The following is a 27841-nucleotide window of genomic DNA, read 5'->3' on the forward strand; positions in this document are numbered from 1 at the left end:
AAAAATGGATTTGTTATGTTTTCATATTTAAGAGATAATAAGCTAGATGCAGACTGTTTTGGGTTTGCATCAAATGTTATTTGACTTTAATGCATAATAGATTTGTTTATGAATAAAGATTGATCTGTTGAAAGCAGTTATTTTGAATTAGATGCCAAAAGCGCTCCTTCTGTTCAAATTTTACATTGAAGGGGTGAATACAACATATTTGTGTTCGCATCTCAAAGGGAAAGATCCTTTTCATCCGTGCGCATGTGGGTCGATGATCTTGTCTTAAGACTCTCACCCTCTGTGCATAGCGTGTTTGGGAGTTAGACATGCACAGGTTGCGCTCGCTAATCCCGAGTGCTGCCCGCACTGCTCTCAGTTCCCGTTAAGGGTTTTGGAGTGCAGAGTAAAAGTCGTGGCCGCGAATAAAGGGGACCCGGGTTTTTCCGCGCCTCCCGCGGAAATGAACGAGGTTGCTCTGCGGGCCCAGTGCAGCTGGGAAGAGTTGATGGATGAGTTTTCTCCTGAACTTCCTCCCCTCTTTGAATCAGACCCTTTGGCAGGGGACAAAGAGGAGGAGGATGAAGATGATGAGACGATTGCTCCTCTCTTAGAGGAGGATTTGGAGGAAGATGAAGAGGACGCTATCATTCCTCCTAATCTTTCTTCCAGGCCTGGCAGTGCGATGGGTGAGTCCCCCTCCCCCATGCCAGGGGAACTGGACCTTATTGAAATGTGTAGAAGAGCGGCTGCTAAACTCTCCATCAACTGGCCATCTCAGCAAGAGGGCCAGGGTACAGAGAGGGATTTATATGATGGGAAGAGGCTGCCATCGCGTATTTTCCCAGTCAAGCAGCTGATACCAGCCGTCCCAGCATGTGCTACTGGGACAAACCCTTTTCACATAGGGTTCCTGTTAAAGGTTTAAGTCAAAAGTCCTTGGCTGGACGTTCATAATATGGAAGAGTTGGGGATGTCCAACCCACCTCCAGTCGAATTGTCGGTGGCAAGTCACCTCCACCCCAATCAATGGGCAGCCCTATCCTCCTCCTCTTCTTCTCTGCCAGGAAGGACAGAGAGGTTGTCTGCTTCTCTTTTTCAAAAAATTTACCGTTCCTTTGCCCTGGCTGTCAGAGCCCTAAATGCCACCTCACTGCTCACAGCATACCAAGCTGAGCTCATGGAGGAGATGGGGAGGCAGATTGATGCTGGGTCACTTGATTCAGCTTTGTGGGAAGAGATCTGCGTCATTGCAGATCTCAACCTGCGCTCATCAAGGGGAGCGGTCCAGAGCTGCGGCTGTGGTGGGTGAAAGAGCCATGTGGTTTGGCCTGACGAGTTTATCAGAAAGGGAGAAGGCAAAGTTCCTTGATGCCCCAGTGGAGCTGAAAGCCCTTTTTGGGACTGCAGTTACAAATATGCGTCAGCAGTGCGACTTGCGCAAGAAGGATGGGGAAGCTTTTGAAACTTGCTTTCCCAGGAAGCCGACTGCTCTGCCACCCCAACCCATGCGTCCAGGGTTTGGCTCTCCTTCCAGGGGGGTCAGTCAGGGTACAGAAACCCTAGGCCCCCCCACCTCAGCAGCCAATGCAGAGAGAGGTTCATCCAAAACAGCCCCAGCCTAGAGGCAAGGCCTCGTTTGCGGCAGCAGCGGCTAAGCATTGCCCAACTATCCCTCAGGTAGGGAAAAATGCGATGGGCAACCTAACCTGTGGTCTGGTTTTGGGTCAAAAGAGGGGCTACAGCACTCACATGGAGTCTCCACCCTCAGGTAGTGAACCAGTTGTGGGAGAGGTTCGGCCGAGCTGCCGTAGATCTATTCGCCTCGCAAGAAAATACCCATTGCCCCCTATTCTTTTCTCTGGCGAGAGACGGTGCACTGATGGGTGTGGATGCTTTGGCTCACCTGTGGCCAAACGTACTGCTTTACGCATTTCCTCCTCTGAGTCTAAACGCACCAACTTTAAAAAGAGTAAGAGAGTGTGGTCACTCAGTAATTCTGATCTCGCCAAACTGGTCAGGGAAGTTGTGGCTGACAGAGATAATCCAGCTGCTGCGTGATCGGCCCTGGCCTCTCCCGTTGCGCAGAGACCTCCTCTCACAGGCTTGCAGAGAGATTTTTCATCCAGCATCAGACAAAGTGGCTCTTTGGGCCTGGCCCGTGAGAGGTTGAAATTAAGTGTTACGGGTTTGCCTCCGAGGGTGATTGCAACAATTCAAAATGCTAGAGCGGCTTCAATGCTTTGTTATTGGCTCTAACGACCGTGAAACGAGTTAGTGAACTTCATGCTTTGTCGGTTCATAACTCTTGTATGGTATTTGCTGCGAATTTCTCCAAGTACCTCTCAAGACTAACCCAGCATTTGTGCCTAAGGTGAGTGAGTCAACTTTCGCCTGTAGACAGTTGGATTTTGTGGCTTTTCATCGCCCCTCTTTTTCCTTGTCAGAAGAAGAGCGGATTCATTGTTTGTGCCCTGTCCATGCGTTGTGTCATTACATGGAGAAAAGAGTTATCATTAAGAAAGAGTAATCAGTTATTTGTTTCATGGGCTGATTCTCATAAGGGTAGACCTATTTCTCGTCAGCACCTGTCCCACTGGCTGGTGGAAGCTATTATATTTTGTTATAATAGCATGGATCTAAGTCCTCCAGAGGGGCTGAAGGCTCATAGTGCCCATAGGTTAGCCACCTTGTGGGCATTGTTTAAGGGCGGTTCAATTCAGGACATTTGTGCAGTGACGAGTTGGGCTTCGCAAAACATTTTTGTCAGGTTTTATATGCTGGATGTTACGTCCTAAGTGTATAAAAAAATAAAACAAACACTCGTTTTTATTTCACATGTCTAAATCCTATTCTGTGAATAATACATGGAGGGCTTGTGTTATTGTTTTCACACATTACTGAGTTGGTTGGTATGCCTGCTTCGAACAGCATATCTGCAATACGGGAGTTGTCTATATCCCATAGTGAGATACCGAACAAATGTTTGAAAGAGAACTTTAGGTTTCTCAATAACCCCGGTTCTCTGATAACATGAGAGAGGTATCTGACCACACTTCCCTCCTTGCAGTAGCACGGGAAAGAGATATGCTGAGAATGAGGTGGGGACCGTTATTCAGTGGATATATTGGGCAGGCGGGACTCCCTCATCACTGTCGTGATTGGTCTGTCAACAGACAGACGTGGTGTAATTGGTGCTTCCAAGATTGGTCAAGCCCGAGGCAAATCCCATAGTGAGATACCTCACTCATGTTATCAGAGAACCGGGGTTACATGAGTAACCTAAAGTTTTAGCATATTTATAAAAGAAAGATACAGCTTTACAATTCTCTCCGAAAACAGCCGAGCTTCTGGAGTCACACCGTGGGCGGAGCTAAAGAGTGACGGGCACTTGAGCGCCGATTGCCAACAAAACACAGAAGCTCCAAATAAGAAGCTGGATTCAACCATGTGTCTGTTACGCAGACATTTGATGCCGTTTCACTTATCATCTGCAGTTCTCAATCATGACCGGGATCTTTTACAGCTGGGACTGCTCCATCTTTCAGTATCAAATGATGTGCAAATCCAGTGTTAAACTAAGCCTTGTTTATAAAACGTTCATCAACAAATACACTTGCGAAACTCCATTGCTGCCCCGGAAAAACAAAAACATAATTCTTTAGAGACATTTTCCCGAGCAATTCCTGTGCAGCGCTACTGAGTGAAGCATGTTGATGGCAGTGTTGCCAGATTGGATGGACGATTTCCTGCCCAAAAGCTCACAAAATCCCACCCACTCCAACAACAACAACAACAACAAAAAAAAAACGCCAGAATATGCAAGCAGACACTGTCAAAACGGCAATCAATAAATTAACCGATACCCTCGAAAAAAACACATGCATCATGTCAACAGTCAACAGTCAGGATAGTCAATTTAAATGCAAAAAGTGCCCAGTGTAAGTGATCAGAAAGAGCAACATAAATAGCAGGTATTTCACACTCGTTCATGCACACACCATGACAGTCAAAATTCATTGGTAACTTATATTTAGCCATTATGATGATCACTTATACAGTTATACATTCAAAATGTTTGAAAACCGACTAACTGGCCCCAAACCAGCCCAAATTTTGTCCACCCGCCCAAGCCAATGGTGTCCCATACTTGGAATTTGTGCTCTGCATTCAACCCATCCAAGTGCACACACACAGCAGTGAGTAGTGAACAAACATGCACACACACACCGTGAACACACACCCGCAGTGAACACACAGTGGACAGCTAATGCTGCGGCAGCCGGCGAGCAGACGGGGGTGCGGTGCCTTTCTCAAGGGTCTCACCTCAGTCAAGATGGAGAGAGCGCTGGTTATTCACTCCCCCACCTACACCTTCGGGTTACAAGTCTGACTCTATCCATTAGGCCATGACTGCCCCCTCAACATGCATGAAACAGCATTGGACCCCCTTTTAAAATGCTATTTTATGTCTACATTCATTATTTTGGTATGAATACTGTATGTTATGATTTGATGTGAGATATTCTGAAAATTGTTTTCTGCACACTTTGATGTTCTACTGTTATACTCCAACATAATTGAATCTATTTATTTCAATAAATCATTACTGCCTTTACAGTTTTAAATAAAACAGACGTGCTGATGCTGGGAAATCTGAGAGGTACATTAAGAGATATAAGACCAGGGAACGCTTAAACGATTGCTCTTGAGGAAGTTGTCAACACTCCTAGATGATAGTATAATGGAATGCAATCCACATCAACAGCTGGGAAATTGGAGTTCATTGTCCAATTTAAAATTCCTTCAGTCTTGCACATCTGGTAAATAGAGTAGGGTAATCAATCCACAGTGGAAAAGTTTGTCTGTCCTGCTCATGGGTTTTATATATCATGAGTCTGTTTGTCAATTTTGGATTTCAAGTGCTCCTTGTAAGCCAAAATGTCCCCGTTCCATTTGGTGATGGTCTGTTTTTCACACACCCAAATTTCCTGAGCCACCTAGAATGAGATGGAAAAGTCATCCATCACACAGTCCAGATCACAGACATCTAGTCAAATGTGAAAACAAACAAAGACTCTAAGAACTGATATATTTATTAGCTTTGAAGATATACCTGCTGAATAAGTCTGAAGTCGTGGCTAACTAGCATCATTCCTCCCTCAAACTCACTGATGGCTTCAGCCAGAGCATCAATTGTCTCAATGTCCAAGTGATTAGTTGGCTCATCCAGAAACAGCATGTGCGGATTCTGCCACGCAAGCCAGGCAAAACAAACCCGACACTTCTGGCCATCTGATAAGTTCCTGATGGGACTGACCTGTTAAAGGGGGATATGATATGATGTTAAAACAGAAAAAAACCTCAGTAAGTACAGTAGTACGCTATATTGTCTGGCTTTCAAAATAATGCAGGACTCATTGTTAAACACAAGCACACACATACCTGCTGCTTCCCTGTCAGGCCGTAGCGCCCAATGATCTTCCTCATCTCCTCTTTCTCTTTGATTTCTGGGAAGCACTTCATCATGTACTCCAGAGGAGACAGGTCAAGCTCTAGCTGCTCAGTCAGATGCTACAAGACAAACACAGCACAAGAGCAATTACAAACAATTGGCAATAACTTAAATGAACAAGCTTATAATCAAATTATGAAGAAACATGCAAATAATGTGATTACAAGTTTTATGCCTCAGAAGAACTGTAACAAACATATATCTCCCCCTCTATATATATACATATACATATATATATATAACACAAGTAGCAAGACAACCAATCATCTGGACTGTATTTCTGTGAAGACGGTACCTGGTGATACCTGCCAATCTTGACATGCGAGTGCTTTCTTATCATTCCATCTGTGGGGAGAAGCTATGAGAGACAAAAACACAGGCCAGTGAATGTCAATGGCTTTAAAACTGAATCACTGTTTAGAACTTTAAAAGACTTTAACCGTCCAATCAGATTAGCCTATTTTTCATAACTGACCTCTCCCATCAGTAGCTTGAGAAGTGTGGACTTGCCTGCCCCATTGGGACCCACAAGTGCAACTCTTGTGTCCAGGTCAATGCCAAACTCCAAATTCTTATAAATAAAATGCTGCAATAAAAAATTAAATAAAGAAGAAAACAAAGGATTTTATGAAACATTTGCTTTTACAACTGTTATATTTTCTACTGTGCTTACAAGATCTAACCACTCTAAAAACCCGTTCACACCAAAAACAATAACTATAAAGACAACTACACTGTTGGAAAAAAACATTCTGTTTATTATAAGCTCACTGCAGTTTTGTCGCCTGACACTTTAAATGCTTGATCTCTGTAAAGTCTAGTGGATTCTAATTGCCTGTCAATGTTTTTTATTTTTTAGCTGGAAAAAATCATTCTGAAAATAATTCGAAATTATATAATTCCTATTATTATTATAGTATTGTTATAGCTGTTATTGTTATATTATACTTGTGGCGTGGTCTTGACTAATCTTTTAAAATTAAACAGATTATTAAAACTTTATAGTCATCATTATAGTTATCACCCTTTGTGAAAACGGCCCTTGATGCTACTGTAAATCAATGCATACCTAATTTAGACATATACAGTGTGACAACATATCACTGCATAGCACAACCCAAGAGAGCTGAAACAAAACTGAATATCCCAAACCAGGCAGTTTTGTGTAAATGTGATATCTGCAGTGATAGGCTGTTTGAAAGGCTGTGGACTCACTGTGTCACTGGAGTATCTGAAGCTGACATTCTGCACCATGATAACAGGAGGAGGGATCTTCCCACAAGGAGGAAAATAAAACGACAAAGTCTGAAGGAGAAATGTGTGGTTAAAACTCTCTGATAAACAACTGACAATGGTTATATCTTTAACAGCAAAAGTGGCACCTAGAGCCCAAGGGATAGCCCACCCTAAAATTAAAATTCTGTCATTAATAACACACCCTCATGTTGTTTCAAACCCATTAGACTTTCGTTCATCTTTGGAACACAAATTAAATTATTTTTGATGAAATCCAAGAGCTTTCCAAGGCGAAAAAGTGCAATAAAACACACGTTATGTGCTCTATTTTCATGCACTAACTTAATATAAAAAATTAAAATATATCATATATTTTATTAATTTTTTATTTTTGTACGCACTAATTTTGTCTAATTTTTGTTTCAATATAAAACTGTGCTATTTTGAGACACCATGAAGAACTAAAATTTGCTTTTAACATAATATCTCTGCATTAAATTTTTTTTATTTAGTTACCACTTGTAGTACACATGAACCCATCTTCCATACACTTTTATATACTCATCATACATAGAAAATATAGACTTATGAATTACTTAAAATATAAGAAAATATAATAAATATATACAAAATGTGTTTATAATGTATCGCCAACATATTTTTATACATTAAATAATTCATTTCAAATGTTTTGTAACTGTTAATATTCCCTTTATATGATATTCTTAACTACGTCAATGGTGTCTTTAAATAATATACAATTAAGTACACTATTTGTGTCATTAATAGCACTTTTTCCACATTTAAGAACTTTGCTAAAATTATACTTACTGTACTGTTAAATTGTGAATCTTAGTACACATTTACAATTTGCCATTTAACATTTAATTAGAGTATTTAGTTTATAACTTTTACAATTTTATTTAGCACAAACAAATAAGAATGCACTACAAATGTACTTGCTTGTAAGTATTTTTTTGTGCATTCAAGTATACTTTATTTTTACTTGGGTTCTGACCCTGCATAGACAGCAACACAACTGAAATGGTCCAGAAACGTAGTAAGGACATCGGTAAATCAGTCCATGTGACATCAGTGGTTCAACCATAATGTTATGAAGCTACAAGAATACTTTTTGTGCACTAAGAAAACAAAAATAACGACTTTATTTAAATAACGACATGTCAGTCTCCGAAGGTATTACGGGTTTGGAACAACATGAGGGTGAGTAATTAACGAAAGAATTTCATTTTTTGGGCAAACTATCCCTTTAAGATTCTTATAGTTACTTCAGCAAATGTCTGCTTCAGCTGGACTCACACTACAGGAGTTTTAGACCAATTTCTCCCCGATTTTCTCCTCCCAAGAATCAGAGAAAAAAATCTTGTTGAGGACCTCAGTTGGTTCCGATGTTCAGCTTGGATTATCTGGTAACGTGATGCAAAGTGCGTACATGTTTAAAAGAAAATCTGCAAAGATTCTCCTTAAATTTGTGCTGCAACCAGATTTCATAATTTTAAAACTTCTGTAGTCTGAGCCAAGCTTTAATAAAACCAGCAACTTCCTGTTGAAGAAATTACAGACAACCATTGTAAAATAAATATCTTAGATTAGCTCTACATTGGTGAAAAGTATTTTTTAACCAAACCACCAAACCTGTGTCTATCTGTTTCCTGGTTTACATGATTCTCACTTTTCACCTCTTTTGTCTTGGTCATGGGATTGGTCAATTAAACAAAGTGATTTAGCAATTCTGCAAAAAAAAAAAATTAGCAAAAACTGATGCTTCATGATGATAACAGGTCTTGGGCAAGAGCAAATGACATGCAGAAACACAAAAATGTCCCACTGACCAGCTGCAGAGTGTGTGTTAATGAGTATTTAAGTGACAAACCTTGTCGTTCACCACACGAGCTGTTAGGCCAGAGGCCACCATTTTCTGCAGTGTTTTTTCTTTGCTCTGAGCCTGGCGAGCTAGCTTTGCAGAGCCGTGACCAAAACGGGCAATATAGTTCTACAGGAGATGAGGGGAATAATTATTTTTGCAATGACATACCTATGGTGAACAGCAGCAGTGCAGTACAAGAACTATGAAACAAAAAATACAATTTAAAAAGAGCAGTAAGGCCACAAGGCTACATTGTTTCACCTTCATATGAGCTATCTGGTCCTGCTCCCAGTTGTACCGCTTCATCTGGTTTTCCTCCAGCTCCTCCCTGGTCTTCACATACTGATCGTAGTTACCCTAAAAAACAAATATTCATTACATACAGCATACACTGTTACCACTCTCATACCTTTGTTACTTTTAATATATGTGATGAGTGTGCTAATAAACCAGACTCAGGATCAGCAACAGTTCATAATTAGCAACAGTAATAAAAGGCTTTTAAGGCTAGACCAGGAAGAGCACAAGAGGAGCCTCCGGATCAGGTCTCCTATTAAAGGCAATAGTACAGATTTTTTGAGGATAACAAAGCTTTTGCATACAACTTCTGTGAGTTGGATGCACTTGCACATATAAAAAAAAAGCTAGGTTCTTCTACAATTACCCCACCAACTTTGGTAAGAAATCTTGGTGTAACCTTTGATGACCAGTTAACCTTTAAAGACCACATTGCAAAGACTGCTTGATCTTGCAGGTTTGCATTGCACAACATCAGAAAGATCAGGCCCTTTCTAACAGTGCATGCTGCACAACTTTTTGTCCAGGCCTTTGTCATTTCTAGGCTGGACTACTGCAATCCTCTTTTGGCTGGACTTCCATCAAGCACAATCAAATCTCTACAAATGATTCAGAATGCAGCAGTACGACTGGTCTTCAACGAGCCCAGAAGGGCCCATGCTACACCTCTCTTTATCTCCTTGCACTGGCTACCGGTTGCGGCTCACATCAAGTTCAAGACATCGATGCTTGCATTTAGAACAGCCACAGGCTCAGCACCCACCTACCTTACAAATCTACATCCACTAGTTACACTAATCTACATCCAGAACCTCTGGACAGCTGACAGCTGAATGCGTGAAAACAATTTTCATATCTTTCACTGAAAACTCTTTTGATTGTAAAAAAAAAAAATAATAAAAAAAAATGAAGAACTTTGTCTTTCTCTTTATTTATTCCTTCTCTTTCTAGCTTGTACTTATTTGAACAATGCCTAAAACTTGGTATTACAAACACTTCCTGTGCCTGTTTGCGTCTTTAAGAAGAATCGCTTTATGTATCCCCCAATTGTAAGTCGCTTTGGATAAAAAGCGTTTGCAAAATGACTAAATGTAAAATGTAAATGTAAAAGCTATGACATTACACACCATACCTGTGTCATAATCTTTATCATCACCTTCATGTTGCTCCAAACCTATATGACTTTTGGAACATAAAAGATATATTTCCATTGTATAAAAAAAAAAAAAAAAAAAAAAAAGAGACGTAAAGATCATACAGCAACATGAGGGAGAGTAAATGATGACAGATTTTTTTTTTCTTTTTCATTTTGGGTGAACTATCCCTCACTGCTTTCAACAGATTCTCTACCTATAACACTGTAATCAAAAAAAATAAAATAAACCTGAACATTGTGCTACAGCACTCACAGTGTAGTACTTGAGCTTCCTCTGGTGGAGATGAATGATGTTTGTGCAGACACCATTGAGAAAGTCTTGAGAATGTGAGATGAGTACAAGAATTCGCTTAAAACTGAAAAAAAGAAGAAGAAAAAAATCTGTCAACTATAAGAATAGTACTGACAATTCCTTGTTCAAAAAAAAAAATGTATGGTTTGTCGACTTAAACTCCAATTCCTACACATTTGTGTTACATGAAACTCTTTGACATTTAGTTGTGTTTCTGTGCATGACAATTTCCATCTCATTTGATTACTGGTGTACTAGAAAATCTAATAAACACTGAAGACTCAAGTGCTCACGACTTAAGTTCTTCTTCCAGCCACACACAGGCATCCAAATCCAGGTGGTTAGTAGGTTCATCTAACAACAGCATGAAGGGCTTTATGAACAGGGCTCTGAAAGAGGGAAATTAGAAAAAGGAAATATGTAGAAAACGTATTGTGTTTGTATTAAATTGATAAATTATAACCTCAGGGTCTCATTTGGATTATGGTCCATTCATTATATGAGGATAACCAATAAAATCCATAAAATGAGTGGAATTATAACACATACTTATATGAGGATAACCAATAAAATCCATAAAATGAGTGGAATTATAAAACTATGAAATGTATGAGGATAACCAATAAAATCCATAAAATGAGTGGAATTATAACATATACAAATGTTAATGTTTTTAACACTATTTCTACAAGTAAATAATAAATATTTTGTACTGACAATATACATTTAAATAAGTCATTTTCAAACCTGGCAAGGGACACACGCATCCTCCAGCCTCCACTGAAATCTTTCAGTTTTTTTTGCTGCATAGCAGGTGTGAAGCCCAGTCCAAAGAGGATTCGTGAGGCTCGAACTTCAGCTTTGTCTGCATCCAACTCTTCCAAACGCTCATAAATCTCCATCAGCTTCTCACACTCTGCTGCAGTAGAGAGAAAAGATAGAGAAAATGGGACATGTTGTACTTGATTAAGTGCTGTGCTACTTGTTAAATCAAATTTACATTTGATTAATAGCATTTTATATGTGTAACCAATAATAAGAGATGAATTACCAGGTTTGTCAACTTGCAGATTAGTATAGCAAAAACCTGATGCATGTGTGTGTATGTAACTCACAGTCCTCATGAGCCAATCGCTCAGCCTCCTTCTCTAGTTTTATCCTCTCTTCATCAACTTCCATTACACACTGCAGCGCTGTCTTCTCACTAGGGGCCATCTCTCGTGTCAGGTGGTAGATGTCTATGTGTTCTGGGATGGGAACTTCTCGATGCCCAATGGCAGACAGGAGCATGGACTTGCCTACAAAAAGTGTTCATGAATATTCTCATTCATGGATCCCCTTAACCTCTCATTATACAATCCCATTTCCTTCACTCAAAGTTTTGTAAAATGCAATAAAAATATAATCTGTGATTTATTAATTCTCTTTAACCTTTGTTTAATTGACCACTGGTACCAAAGGTACCACTGAGGATGAGGTATATATCGTGTTTGTACAGAGACATGTGCTACAATCAAAATTATGTCTTTTCCTGGTTAAAGAGCAAGGCAATTCCAGGCCTCATTCTACTTGTGCAACAACAGTGTGGTTTCATAGACATATGTTGAGATCGTAATACAATTTATGTCGATAATGATCATAAGCTTTGGACATTTTTACTCGGTATGGATTATCTAGCAGCAAAAATAAATGCTACAACAGCAAGTCGTTTTTTAATATCTAGAAGCAAAATTTATTGCTAGTAATTGATGTAATTTTTTGTGAGTAAAATAGTCTGCATGTTCTACTTCTCTCTGTAAAAATGAATGTGATTTGTTCATCTACATCTCAATACATGAGGACATGAACACATGAACTTCATCTCCAGGGCAGCTCTGAGTCACTTCACAAGCTTTCACCATTTACTTTGACAAAAACTACTGTAAAACTAAAAAAGTAAAAATTAAAAACCTTCATCACAACTTGTCAAAATAAAAGCTAGTTTAACTTGAAGAAATTATGACAGAAATATATAACTACTGCACATTTAAATGTAACTCTCAAGCAATAATAATAACATTTTTAAGGAATATAATACAATCAAAGTATTTTTCATTAATTTGTATTTTTTTATTAATTGATATTTAATTTATTTGTTGTAGATTCATTGTTTTCATTTCATTACATTTTGTAATGAACCATAAAACACAGAATCCAGAAAAAATAAAACAAAATGGAAAACAGACCTCATGGGGCACTTGCAGGGCTCATATGATGCGATTTCAAGTTTTCTTTTCTCTTTGGAGTGTTAAAAGCTGTTCGTAAATAGAGAAGGAGTAACTTTGATTCTCGCTGTTGCCGCCAGAGCCATGTCGTGGACACACTGTTTCTTTGTGAAAGCGAAAATACTTTCTTTGGCCTTCCAAAAGAGGACACAACTAGAAATCAGTGGTTAAGTTGTATTCACAACACTGTTCCAGAACAGTTCAACCCAAATATTTAGTGTGCAGCACAATTTATGGAGGACTGTTTCCTGATCCTGGGAGAGTAGATTACAATGCCAGCTGCTCTGACTCACAGTCTGTAAGTATGTTTACATATGTAAAGGATTTGCCACTGATGATTCAAAGTGAGTTTTGAGAGTGTAGAGTAGTCCTTGTTGTTTGTTGTTTCTCCGATCACAAATGCAGACATGGTTTTATGTTTACGTGGCGTGATGCAACGCAACGTGTAAAAACACAGTATAAGTCATTATAATCTGTAATAATGTCACCACTGGATGCAACAAATGCCTCGTTTGTAATGGGTTTTATTGTTTTTGTCTTGTCTTATCTGTGTTCTGACCGGGACACGCATCACAGTATGTTAAGGGGCGTAACATTTCCGTCACACGCTTGAGGCATTCAGCCAATCACAATTTGTTGTGTGTTTTGTTGTTTTTGTCACACCTCGCATTTCAGACTGATGAGCTTTGTAAAAATTGACACATTTCAGAAAGGCGGGGCATAGAGGAGAAACAATAATGTACAGTATGTGGAAAATAATGTTTTTTGAACCTTAAACCATATAAACACATTTCATTATACCACATACACAAAATAATGTTCTTTTTAGCAACATCATATGACCCCTTTAACTAAAAGGTAGCTCTGTGGAGTTAAATTATAAGCCAACCAGGTATCTTTGTATTCATTCTTCATTGGAGTGCGTTGCAGTCATTAAAATCAAAATTCATTTACATTTACAAAATATTAAGTTGATGTTACATTGGAGATCTTTCCTCTAAACCATTGTCAGTTAAATAAAGGTTAAATAAAATTAACAAATTACAGATACTAGTTTTTATTAGGGGTGTAATTGGATGGTTCATCACGATATGATATCGATTCTTATACCCAGCGATATGATAGTTGCAGATACTTCAAAAATTCTATGATACTATTTCAATACGATTCGATACAGGAGAATATCAATCAATATATAGATATTATTATATTATATACCTATTTTAAACAACCATCCACATTTTATTAACTCACAAATGCAACCAAAACATGAACAATTGTGTTGCATGTGAAAATTGCATGAACAATGAATCTTACATTTTCACACCCTGTTCCTCAATTGGGACACTGACAACAAAAAATAGGCCTACACTTTTTTTTTTAAATAATAAAGAAAAATAAATTATTGAAAAAAATATATATAATAATTTGAGTCACACACAAGATCAGTAATCTTATGATATGACAACAGTCAAGACAGTCTTTCAAGTTCTGTGCTAAAATATGCAATGTGTAAAATAATGTAAATCCTCATTAGGAAACAACACAAACGAGGTACTCCAGTTGTAGGAAAAAATTTATTAATATAGAAAAATAAATTAAAACATAATTCAAAAATAAAGCTGTTAAAACTTTGGGACTTTTTTTGGCTGCTACTATAGGCTCAGTGCTAAAACCCTTTTCTACAGGTAACCAATATCAGAAAATAAATACAATATAATAAAGACACAAATTAAATAATTAACGGTGCTTTTCAGATTTTTCAGGTAGATCTAAAATAAAGTTTCAGGTACAGAAATGTAATAATCAAATAACACTGCATAGTCTTCACTGTATAGACTAAATATAGATTAATCCTTACAAAAGTTGTTCAATCAAAATCAGTGAAAGATTTTTTTCTTTGACACAAGTTTTCTGTTAGTCTGCTTTCACCTTATGAATGAAAGCACGGATCCAATATACTGATACACATGCGTTTTTTCTCTCAACTGTTTACGTTAAAACACAGGCCTAACCGATTGTGTTTACTGGGATATTTGCCAAGACGCACGTTGATGCAATTTGGTCTGTATTTGTTCATCTGTGCACAAAAAGCAGAAGAGAGCTCAATTATGCATTAGCGCGCTGTCGATGCGGCTGTCTGTATGCGTGCGCTTTGGATGTGTGTGTGTGTTGCTGCGCGCTGAAAACTTCTCACAAGCGCTCGACAATTCCGTCAACTATCTCAAGCGTCTGTTACACTCGCCCTTCAGGCAGTCTTATCGTCCCAACAAGTGAGTTTGAACGAGAATGCACACGTTGGCGGTAATGCATAGATGGACATTGGTGAAAATGTGGACAGTGTCAAAATAAGGTGCTCATTTATACTATAGATATCGATATTTTTTATTGTGTGGCATCGATACATCGTATCGTTAGACATTTAATTGATGTATTGATCCATATCAATGGATCATTACACCCCTAGTTTTTACTGCATTTTACAAAACGTCCCAAATAATCTGAAAATGGTTTTATTTGCTTTTATGTTAATTAATAAGCTATTGTAAATAACAATTACCATAAATCATGAAATTAACTTTTAGACTCAGGTCTATGTGCAAATCTTGATGAAGCTTGAGAAGCAATGGATGTATCTGCCCCAATGTAACTTAAAGGGATAGTTCACCCAAAAATCAAAATTATGTCATTAATGACTCACCCTCATGTCGTTCCAAACCCGTGAGACCTCGGTTCATCTTCGAAACACAGTTTAAGATATTTAATGTTTTGTTTGATAGCTTTCTGTCATTTCGTTGAGAATGTGTGTGAGCACCGTTGTCCACGTCCAGAAAGGTAATAAAAAAACATCTTCAAAGTAGTCCAATGTGACATCAGAGGGTCCGTTAGAATTTTTTGAAGCATCGAAAATACATTTTGGTCCAAAAATATCAAAAACTACGACTTTATTCAGCATTGACTTCTCTCCCGGGTCTGTTATGAGCGCGTTCACAGCACATCCGGTTCGCGAACGAATCACTCGATGTAACCGGATCTTCTTGAACCAGTTCACCAAATCGAACTGAATCGTTTGAAACGGTTCGCGTCAACAATAAGCATTAATCCACAAATGACTATAAGCTGTTAACTTTTTTAACATGGCTGACACTCCCTCTGAGTTCAAATAAACCAATATCCCGGAGTAATTCATTTACTCAAACAGTACACTGACTGAACCGAGCCAGATAACGAACGAAACATTGACTCGTTCTCGAGTCAAGAACCGTTTCTGTCGGACGCGTGCGATTCGAGAACCGAGGAGCTGATGATGCTGCGCATGCGAGAAGCAGACTGACACACAGTGCGTCTGAACTGAACTGGTTCTTTTGGTGATTGATTCTGAACTGATTCTGTGCTAATGTTATGAGCGCGGGTAAACCGAAGGCTTGAATCAAGGGCAATCATCGCCAATGAAGTCATTACGTCGAGCGCAAAAGAACTGGTGAACCGTTTTTGGCAACCGGTTTATTGAATCAAACTGTCCGAAAGAACCGGTTCGCAGAGAAGAACAGAACTTCCCATCACTACCGGTGATCCGAATACCGATGCAACCGGTTCTTGACTCGAGAACGAGTCAATGTTTCGTTCGTTATCTGGCTCGGTTCAGTCAGTGTACTGTTTGAGTAAATGAATTACTCCGGGATATTGGTTTATTTGAACTCAGAGGGAGTGTCAGCCATGTTAAAAAAGTTAACAGCTTAAGTCATTTGTGGATTAATGCTTATTGTTGACGCGAAACCGTTTCAAACGATTCAGTTCGATTTGGTGAACTGGTTCAAGAAGATCCGGTTACAACGAGTGATTCGTTCGCGAACCGGATGTGCTGTGAACGCGCTCATAACAGACCCGGGAGAGAAGTCAATGCTGAATAAAGACGTAGTTTTTGATATTTTTGGACCAAAATGTATTTTCGATGCTTCAAAAAATTCTAACGGACCCTCTGATGTCACATGGACTACTTTGAAGATCGTTTTTATTACCTTTCTGGACGTGGACAGTATACCGTACATACATTCTCAATGGAGGGACAGAAAGCTCTCAGACTAAATCTAAAATATCTTATACTGTGTTTCGAAGATGAACGGAGGTCTCACGGGTTTGGAACGACATGAGGGTGAGTCATTAATGACATAATTTTGATTTTTGGGTGAACTATCCCTTTAACGTCCATACCTGTGCCATTGAGGCCAATGAGACCGTAGCGCCGGCCGGAGTTGAGCTCCAGGCTTGTGTCGCTCAGTAACTCTTGGCCATGAAAGGTGAGTGACAGACTGCTGATGTGAACATCAGTGCTGTTGGGGTGGGAGGCTAAGACGCCCGTCACTGCCCGCGCCTCCATCTTACGCATCTCAAACTCATCCAGCTCCTTAGTCAGAGCAGCAACATCTAAAGGGAAAAGTGAAAGATGCGACATAGTAAAGTAAATTATGCATCATAGCTAAAGCTACAGGTATGTTTGTGGGTAAATTTGTCTGACTCTGCCTTATGACTGTGAACTGTCAAAATGTTTGCCCTCTTCTAACTTCAGGCATGATTTTAATAAACACACCTCCATTTGTCTCCCCATTAGTTACTGCACCATTCACTTGGGCATCTTGAAGCTCTCCTTCTCCATTCACGTCATCATGCTTTTTCACACGCTGTCGAGCTTTGGCAGCCTCTTTCTTCTTTGCAGCCTTCTTCTTAGCAAGATCTGACGGCATGGCTGTGGAGTACAGTAATCTGTTGTTCAAAATGTGATGCCACATCTAACATGATAATATTATCATACCCTTATGAACTCATAAATTACTGTTCTGAATGCGTCATTAAGCTGAGCTCACTTTATTGGACCTAAATCAACAGCAAAGATCCTAATAAGCAATGGTTTGTGAAATTACATAAGCACATTCTTCATAGAAAACTGTTTATAAGATTCTTCCATTACTCCATTCGGTTGCATTGCATAAACAGCTCAAATACTGCTCGCTCTGAAAAACATATCCATAACTGCTGTTTCATTTCATACAGTTCCCAAACGGCTTAGGTAACGTTAACCGTTTTTATTTAATGAAAAGCACGACCTTGACCTGTGAGTGTCTTTTGAGAGGCTGATATGATCTTAAAGCGTGGCAGTGTGTGAAACTGAATAATGTTCATGTGAAGTGAGTGTCACTGCTGCTTAACTTTAACATGTCACACCGCTATTCATCCAAGACAGGCTAAGCTTTCTAACGTTACTAAAAGAACAACGTGTACCAACAACGCCTTTGTAGAAAGCGCGACATCATCTATGCATTATATAATGGCATAAAATAAACAACCCAAATTAAACTCATACATCTCTTATGACAAAACACCGGCATATGGCCTTGCTAGCTAACTTTACTATAGCGCTTCCCTGACATCTCTATTTTGGAGTTTAAGATCGTTTTGTATATGTATAAAAATATATACATTCACAGTCGTGTATGGCTTAATTTGTATCAGGGTTACACCTGGCATCGGTGTCAGATTGAAGTGACAGCCTGAGGCGATCAGGCCCTGCGTTCAGCTGCTCATATACAAACTGTACAAGCCGGATATTACCTCATTCACAGTTAATGTCTCACATACAATGTAAACGTAATGGTAGTTTCAAGGAAACACTGACAAACTGAAGCAGAGTAAAATAGGTGCAGAATAGACGTACCTTTCTGAGAGGATCAAACACGCGCCAGGCAGCAGCAGCGGCGGCGGAGGCTCGCGCACACTCAGCGCGCACTGACCGTATTTGGTGAAGAGCAGATGACCGCCTGCTGGTCAGATGAGCCAAGCTTCACATGCTGACCAATGCATGGTGTAACTGCGTAGTAAATAGAACTGCTTATCGTGTACTGAATGACACTGGAAAAAGATACAGGTTTTACTAGGAGTATGGCAGTGGTAAGGTACTGGTCTTAATTAAGAAATACGCAACACAGGCAACACAGCAAACAGCAGTAGCCTGCTCGTGGACAATGCGTTTTAAAACTGAGCAATATGTATACCGAACATTGCAATAGTATAAAACTACAAAATTATAAAGGGTTTCATGTGCATGCAGGGATGTGGGAGAATTGCAATACTCTTGAATTGACCCCAAAATAATATTTTGTCAATCTTTAATCACAGAACTAGCTTTTTTTCTTTCTTTTGTGAAACACAAAAATGAGATGTAAGCGAAAATGACAGTCTCATTCACCATATAATTTAATTATATCATTTGAGTAAATGATGACCGAATTAAAACTATCCCCTTTAGGTAGGTTTGTTTTTTAAATCTATTTGAGACCTTTTGAAACTAGGAGTAGGCCTAAAAGCAGACAAAAACATACATATTATATATGTATTATATCAAAGAAGATATTTTGCATTGCATCATGTTTTCAGTATTTCTGTTTGTGTTCTATTATATCTCATTCATCTTTGTGAAGAGGAGAGAGGTCTCATTATTGCCCACATCAAAGTCTTTTACCTAAAGCAATCTGTTGAACTACATTGCAAAAGGAAGATGAACTTCAGATTCAGAAATAAAGTCAATGGGCCATACTTAAAGCAATAGGACTATACCAAACAACTACTGGTAACAGGAAACTGGTTTCACTCTAGCATCTGTTTGTCTTCTCCTTACATACATTACTAAAAATCTACTTCAAATGTCATCATTTCTAAAACATATATATATATTTCTTTTCTTTTAAATAAATACAATTAAATGTGGTATTTTACTTTCCCTGAAGGATGTTTTTAATAGACACCTTTTGAGGACCAGGGGGTAATTGTTATGTATTCTTTTAAATTACTAACTGGAACCCTGCCCCCTCGCTTCTTTGGCTTTTGATGGGCAGCGCTCGTCATTCCTGTCTGATGGGGTACCGCTGTGAACAGACTCGGAGCAGGACTCGTGTATACGTGGAACTCTTGTGCGCATGCTGCTTGTTTCCTTGGGTCTGTTTTAACCTTTTAACGCATCGAGTCAATCTTCCTCTTTAGCACATCCGCAGGGAGACTAGATACGAGATCGACGATGCTAGAGACATTCACAGCAAAGGCAAGAAAGTCATTTCGCGATTGTTCTTGTACATTTCACCGACTCCTCAGAAGCGACGCGGGGTTCATCTGAAGTGAGCGCAGTCTGTGTTTTGGGGGAAATATCGCTGGTGGCTGCTAATGTTGCTCAGCTTCACTGTGCAAGCAAAGCAGCTACGAAGCTACGCCAGACAGTGGATGACGTCTTTTTATTGAATGTAATTTATCATCCGTTGTCTTTCGGACCACAAAAAGGCTATTATACCCTGATATCCTGAACTTGATCGTATTTCAGCTCTCGGTCAGCTGTGCTTGAACGTTGCATGCTGGTTGGCTTCAAATGGTGCCGACTGCTTAGCGATCTACGTTAACCCTTTGTGCATCACCAGTGGAGGTGATTTCTCATCTAATAATGTAAATTTATTTCTCAAATAATGTGTTCATACATGCAGCTCGCGCATATCACGTGCAGGAGGATGTCTGGCTAGATCAAAGTGGACTAATTTATGCGGAGGGAGTGCATGTTTGGATGTTAAATCAGACCCATATGTCCTGATGTTAGTCATCAGTCTGTGTGTGAAGAGGCGGGTCAGATTGGTTGCTGTCGCTCCTCCTTTTGTTTTGGCTTTTCACTGCTTACCTTGACATCTTCGTCGTCCATTAATCTGATTGTAAAGACTTCACCGGTCATGTTAAGACTGCATGCATAGTGTCAGGAATTTAAATACTTCCATTTACAGAATCCCTGTCAAATGCCTCAACTGTGATCATCTGTAAACGAGACCTTGCTGTTACTTGAACTGCTCTCTAAGGAGACCCCTATCGAGACTTGACATCCATTGACTACTCCACCATGCGTCTGTCTTCTTTCCTGGCTGTTTTCCGGCCTGCTCTGCCTCTCATCCTGGGCCTCTCTTTGGGCTGCAGCCTCAGCCTCCTGATGGTGTCCTGGACGCAGGGGGAGACCGACGAGGCTTGTGGAGATGAACTGGGCAATGGGAGGCTCATACACAGTGGTCATATCAGGGATGTCCAGGATGGTCAAGATGGGAATGGGAATGAGGACTTCCAGCCTCGCATTGTGCCTTATCACAAGGACCCCAACAAACCACACAAGAAAGTACTCAGGTGAGTCCCTGGATATCAGTTTGGCTTTGTTTCTTATATGAAAGGACTGAAATCTCAGTTAGGAATGGTTCTTTTAGTTGCTATATATGTTATTTTAAAAAAATTCGACAAGATGTGACAATATCTCAGGATTTAAAAACAGAAGGCCATAATATAAAATTGCAATGAGCTATAAAGATTTAAAAGTATTTACAATTATGTTAAATCAGCCATGACCTTTGGTATTTGTAGGCAGTATTGAACTGTGACTTGTGAGTAGGGTTTGTTTGACTTGGCAGTCAGTTAGTAAGGTCTCAGCCGAGTGCTTTTCTTACAGCTGAATTCTTCACCACTTTGTGAAGCCGCAGACATAGAATCTCTTATTATTCATCTCATAAAAACACCCTCGGCTGCATATGCAGGGCAGCCGTGCCGCTGCCCCACGAGAGGTTTAGATGATAAACAGTTAAACTTGTGTTTGTAAATCACTTAGTTTCACTTCTGTAAACTGGGACTGAAACATTAGTAACCGTTTGTGTTGCATCTTCTTGTAAATTACTTAACATTAAAATAATAAGACAGTGCCTGTTTATTCATTTTAAGCTTAACGGCTACAAGATACATGTTTAATGGCATCAATTTAGATTACAAAACAACTTTGCATAAACAAAAGGGCATTATTAATAATGAAATATAATGCATTACGAAATGATTTTGGATATTATATAGTAATTGGACATGTAAACAGAAATCATGTTGTGAGAAAAATATCAGCTGATCTTCACAACTGTCTTTAACTTTGACATGTCATGGTTTGACTTCTATTAGAGACTTAACCGTTTTAATAAAACTTTGAGCTGAGCACACTCTGCCATTTTCAATACCTTCAGATTACTAATAGCAAATTAAATTTTATTAATAATTAGGTTGACAAAACTAGGGTGCCAGGGCAGAGGTTAAGGGTCACTGAAGCTGATTGCTTTAGAGATCGTAGTAGTTGTCCCTCATTTGTCTGACTCAGCTTTGTATTTGGCTTAGATCTCTATCCCCTCATTCTTGGCCTAAACCAATTAAACCAGTGTTTTAACCAGTGTTTTGAATGCACAAAGGGATATCTTTGTTTCCACAAAATACTTTTTTTAAGCTGCACAACTGGATTAATGGCTGCTAAAATTCAGCTTTGCCATCATAGGAATAAATTACTATACAGCAATATTATTAAACATTTTAAATTAAATTCAAATAGGAAAAAAGTACATTCAAATTCTAATAATATTTCACAATATTACTGTTTTTGATCAAATAAACACAGCCTTGTTGTGCATAACCTTTAAATACTGGTACATTTTCTACTTTTTGTTTGTTTGCCACAGAACACGCTACATCCACACAGAGCTGGGCATCCGAGAACGCCTTCTGGTGGGTATCCTGAGCTCACGCGCCACTCTCAACACCTTAGGGGTGGCTGTCAATAAAACGGTAGCTCATCATTTCCACCGTACCTTCTTTTTCACTGGCCTCCGAAGCGCGAAGGCACCGCATGGCATGGCAGTTGTTGCTCATGGTGATGAACGACCCGTCTGGCTTATGTATGAAACTGTACGCCACCTCCACCAACACCACGCCAATGAGTATGACTGGTTTTACCTTGCACAAGATGATACATACACACAAGCTGAAAGGGTCATGGAGCTGGTTAATCATCTCAGTGCGGGGCAGGATATGTACATGGGACGGGCAGAGGAGTTTATCGGGGGTGAAGAACGTGCCCGGTATTGCCATGGTGGATATGGGTATCTGCTGTCACGTAGCCTGCTAGCCCGACTGCAGCCCCACCTGGACTCTTGTCGAAATGATATCCTCAGTGTCAGGCCAGACGAGTGGCTTGGTCGCTGCATCATCGATTACCTGGGTCTCAGCTGTGTGGAGAAGCATCAGGTGGGGAAATGTTTTTTTAAAAGGATGTAAATGAAAAGCTAAAACCTATTTACTAAAACTGTGGTGGTTTGAGCTTTCTGTCAAAGTAACCGCAGTGTCATTCGCTCATAATCATAATCTCTAAGTGAAAATGGAAAGTGATTATTGTATTTTGCTTGCTTGGTCATTTTGTTAACGTCCATTAATCCATACCAAAAGCACAGAGAGAGAGAGAATCCATTTAAACCTGGGTTATGATCAGTGTTGTTGTGTTTTTTTTCTAAATGATGTAGGAGATGACATACCGTTACTTTGAGCTGCAGAAGAACGTGGACCCTGAGCGCGAGGACAGTGCACAGTTTAAGAACGCCTTCACTGTCCATCCTGTCTCTGAACCTGCCCTGATGTATCGCCTACACAAACGCTATAACCAGATTGAACTGGACTGGACCTATGCACAAATACAGCAGTTACAGGTATGCTACTGCACTTCTTATTAGAAGAAAACATTCTCTCACTCTCATAAAGCTACTAACTTCTAGACAAGACACTGCAGAAGGGTTTGTTCATATAACATTTGCCTGGTAACATGTAACATTTATTCTTAAAAGTATGGTAGAAATGTATTTGTTTTCTGGCTCTTTACAGTATTTTCTGAATTATGGAGTGATAAAAATGCTTCTGTTATAACCTTTAACTTCTTTATCATTTAATATGCCAACAAAAAGAAACAAGAATTTAGAAACCAATTTTATCCAATCTTCAGATTTCAGAGTTTCCAAAAACTTGTAGTAGAAATCCAATGTGTCTTGATGTTTAATGATTAATCAACAGGGGAAAGTATGCTGTATCTATAATAAGATAGTGTTTAGCCTGTTCACCTGTTGTGTCTTGCCTGAAGTTCACTGACGTAAGGCATGTCTGCACAATCATATGCAGAACCAGCACCTTTTTTTAAGAACTCAGTGCATTTTGACTTAGCTGTGCCTCGCTGAGATATGCTGAGAAATATGCATTCTGAACGTGGATCTGATGCTACGTCTCAGTGAGCTACAACTCAGTCAAGCTGCAGTCTTCATCTGTTTGTCTCCAAGTAAATGTAACACAATGTCTAATCAGATATTTGTAGGATTAAGTATTTGTATTTTGGAACTAAGAAACAAAAAACATGTGGATAAAGACATGTTACAATCACATTATCACTATATGCATGTTCGTCCAGTTAGCAAACATTTTAGATTTCAGTCAGACTAAAGCATTTACATTGCATTTTAAAAAGATGAATCATTACATTAGTCCAAATGAAATTTCACTTAATATAATGCCTAGCACAGTGTTTCATGTCTGGGCAAAGATGCTGCATAGGTAATGGGGCAAGGTGTTTGCAGCTGTCAGTCAGCTATCACGCATCACATAACAGCAGGAAATTAACTCTGCTTTTCAACTGCTTTTAGATTGGATAGGATGACTTTGACTCAAGGAGAAAGCTTTCCTTTCTGCATAATTAAATAAAGTGGGAAGACAATTGACAGGCATACTGAGACTTTATATTAGGTGGCCTTAAAGGGATACTCCATCCCAAAATGAAAATTTCGTCATTAATCACTTACCCCCATGTCGTTCCAAACCCTTAAAAGCTTTGTTTGTCTTCGGAAATCAATTTAAGAGATTTTGGATGGAAACAGGGAGGCTTGTGACCATCCCATATACTGCCAAATAAATAACAGTGTCAAGGTCCAGGAAAGTATGAAAAACATCGTCAGAATAGTCCATCTGCCATCAGTGATTCAACCCTAACGTTATGAAGCGACGAGAATACTTTTTGTACACAAAGAAAACAAAAATAATGACTTTATTCAACAATTCCTCTCCTCTGTGTCTCTCCAAATCAGCATCACAGAGGAGAGGAATTGTTGAATAAAGTCATTATTTTTGTTTTCTTCATGTACAAAAAGTATATGAAAGTAACATAACGTTACCGTTGAATCACTGATGGCAGATGGAGTATTCTGACAATGCTTTTCATACTTTCCTGGACCTTGACACTGTTATTTATTTGGCAGTCTATGGGAAAGTTACAGGCCTCCCAGTTTTCATCCAAAATATCTTAAATTGTGTTCCGAAGACGAACAAAGCTTTTACGGGTTTGGAATGACATGGGGGTAAGTGAATAATGACTAAATTTTCATTTTGGGATGGAGTATCCTTTTAACTACTATGTAATTACATCAAAAATAAGTACAATGTAAAAAAAAAAAAAAAACCTTGTGCTTATTGTGTTCACATTGTATTGCAGAACACTTCTGCTGCTTTTGAGGTGGGATACGGGTAAGGTTAGGGACAGGTTTGGTGGTATAGGTAGGTTTAAGGGTGGGTTAACAGTGTAATTATGTAATTACATGTATTCTAAGTGTTTATTCATTGTATTGAGCTGCCCTGATAATCTAATTTCCAATCAGGGATCAATAAAGTACATCTAATCTAATCTAATTCTAAATGTAAATACAGAAATTAATTTCAGATATAATTACACGTATAGAAGTTAAATGTAAAAACATGTATGAACACAATAAGTGCATTGTATCAAATGATTCATTTAAATGTAACTAGATAAGGCCACCTAATATAAAGTTGGACCAATGACAGAAAGGAGAATTGTTCTCTTTACCAGGTTAACAGTTAATTCAGGTCCTTACAATGACGTGTTCTGTTGTTTTGGCCACAGAACCAGATAAATAACATAAGTGAGCTCACTCCAGAAGGCAAAGCCGGAGCCACCTGGCCCATCGGAATCAACCCACCTTTTCGTCCCAAAACCCGCTTTGAGGTGATCAGCTGGGAATACTTCACTGAAGAGCACATTTATTCATGTGCCGACAGCTCTCCAAAGTGTGAGCTTCGAGGTGCGGACAGGGCAGACGTCAATTCAGTCCTGGAGACGGCAGTGGGCCGTCTGAATGAGCGCTATCAGCCTCAGTTGCGTTTCCGTAAGCGGCGTCTGCTGAATGGGTACCGGCGCTTCGATCCCACACGAGGCATGGAGTATGTGCTAGATTTGGCCCTGGAAGCTTTTACACAGAAAGGTCACAGTCAGGTCATCGCCAAACGGGTGAGTCTGCTGAAACCGCTCAGTGCTGTCGAGATCATCCCAATGCCATATGTAACAGAAGCGACTCAGGTACAGGTGATCCTCCCTGTGACGGCACACGATCAAGACTTTGTGGGTAACTTCCTTGACATGTATGTCATGAATGCTCTGGATACCCATGACAACGTTCTTCTCACCTTCTTGTTTGTGTATGACCCCTTCGATGCCCAAAGAGTCAGCCAAACGGACATCTTTGCAGGTGTCAAAGCCATGATTAGTGAGGTAGAGAAACGTTACGGTGATGTAAAGATTCCTTGGATTAGTGTAAAGACTGAAGTTCCCTCACAGGTCAAGCTGATGGACATCATCTCCAAGAAGCACCCAGTAGACACCCTGTTTTTCCTGGCCAGCGTTTGGACCGAGGTCAACGCTGACTTTCTTAATCGCTGCCGTATGAATGCTATCAGCAGTTGGCAGGTCTTCTTCCCGATCCACTTTCAAGAGTACAGTCCCGCTCTGGTCTACCGTGATCAACAGCCTTCCGCCGCTTCATCGTTTGCGTCCGAGTCATTGCGCGATGGCCACTTTGACCGCCACGTCTTTGAAGAAGCCTGCTTCTACAATGCAGATTATATGGCTGCCCGTACAAAAATGGCAGCTGACATCTTGGACAATGATGAGTTGCTTGAGAGCATGGACGTCTATGAGATCTTTGTGCGTTATTCGGGGCTGCACGTGTTTCGGGCTGTCGAGCCAGCGCTAGTTCAGAAGTATGTGCACAGAGAATGTAACCCTCGGTTCAGTGAGGACATCTATCACCGCTGTGTGCTCAGTAACCTCGAGGGGCTGGCCTCTCGCTCACACCTAGCGATGGCTCTGTTTGAACAGGAGCAGGCTAACAGCACCTGAACCAAATACTACTGCAACCCTAAGATGGCTTAAACATCTTGATTCTCATTTAGGTGGCCTTAAATGACCTACTGATATTGACCGAGTGAATTTCACCCTGATGCTGTGAACTTCTCTGCACAGATCATCCAGTCATCTCAGTTCAGCCACAGTGAAGTCGCCTTGTGCAAAGTTGTTCAAAATCTGTATGTCTTACTTTCTTTTGCAGAATATAGAAGACATTTTGAAGATTATTATTATTATTTTTTTGTGTCTATACAATGAATGTCAAGGTGACCAATTCTCCGTGTTCTGCAGAAGAAAGAAACTCAGGTTAAATAATGACAGATTTTCCAATTTTGGGTCCCTTTAAGGATCTACATAAAATGGCGTTAACTCATGAATGTGTAACTAATTTAACCAGAGAACAACAAACACAATATCTTCATAACTCATTTTAAATAAAACTTGAAGAATGCATTTCACCTCGTTAACATTAATACAGATGATTGAATGCAGGAACCTGAAGTTAGCGATGGAAACGCATAAAGGACCGCATTCATCTTTTACTATATGAACATGTCAGAGGTTCTAGTCTCAGCTACACAAGTAACTTGAGCCATCTTTCTTCCTCCAGATATATGATTGTATGACCTTTGAACAGAATGTGCTGAATATTTCAGGACTGAATAAAAAAAAATTATGTGAAACCTGATTTTGAATCATTACTATGATGCACCCACTTTTATTTTTATATATATTATCAAGTATCTTGAACCGCATAGAACTAAGCAACACTGGTCAAAGGGTTTAATTCCTGGTTACGAAATCCACGTGCTCTCTGGTTTGACATCAGTGACACTGAACACCATTGGTTCACATATGAGTGAGTGAACTAAAAGTGGCATTCCATATTTAAATACAGGCGCCTGCGAACCAGACTTGAGAAGAGACCTTTAGAGATTGTTGAACAAAGAGTGCTTATACTCTTGAAAAACAGACTGGAGGAAATGAACATGTTTTACTTAACTAGCTTGGTCTGGTTCACCACAATCTGCACATTTTTAGTCTCCTCAACTTTTTCAACTGATTTTTAGCTGATTAGAGGTGAAATTCAATACACACTGAAATGTTTAG

At 39.5% G+C, this 27841-nt stretch overlaps 2 protein-coding genes across 2 annotated transcripts; one reads left to right on the forward strand and one right to left on the reverse strand.

Moving 5' to 3' along the window:
* Positions 1-2799: 2799 nt before the first annotated feature.
* Positions 2800-18534, reverse strand: abcf2b (ATP-binding cassette, sub-family F (GCN20), member 2b). Its single transcript, XM_042728091.1, has 15 exons — positions 18347-18534; positions 17225-17380; positions 16849-17061; positions 11488-11670; positions 11120-11291; positions 10666-10761; positions 10334-10436; positions 8889-8984; positions 8634-8753; positions 6719-6808; positions 5979-6089; positions 5799-5861; positions 5434-5562; positions 5105-5308; positions 2800-4988 (listed from the first exon to the last, which is right to left on the reverse strand). Exons 2-15 carry the CDS (start codon positions 17376-17378, stop codon positions 4872-4874), a joined length of 1851 nt encoding a protein of 616 aa, XP_042584025.1. The 5' UTR covers positions 17379-17380; positions 18347-18534; the 3' UTR covers positions 2800-4871.
* A 963-nt stretch (positions 18535-19497) lies between these two features.
* chpf2 (chondroitin polymerizing factor 2) lies at positions 19498-27419 on the forward strand. Its single transcript, XM_042728090.1, has 4 exons — positions 19498-20832; positions 22185-22749; positions 23022-23204; positions 25454-27419. The coding sequence occupies exons 1-4, from the start codon at positions 20558-20560 to the stop codon at positions 26723-26725; spliced, it is 2295 nt and encodes a 764-aa protein (XP_042584024.1). The 5' UTR covers positions 19498-20557; the 3' UTR covers positions 26726-27419.
* Positions 27420-27841: the final 422 nt, after the last annotated feature.

Source organism: Cyprinus carpio, chromosome B7, assembly GCF_018340385.1.
Source record: "Cyprinus carpio isolate SPL01 chromosome B7, ASM1834038v1, whole genome shotgun sequence".
NCBI lineage: Eukaryota > Metazoa > Chordata > Actinopteri > Cypriniformes > Cyprinidae > Cyprinus > Cyprinus carpio.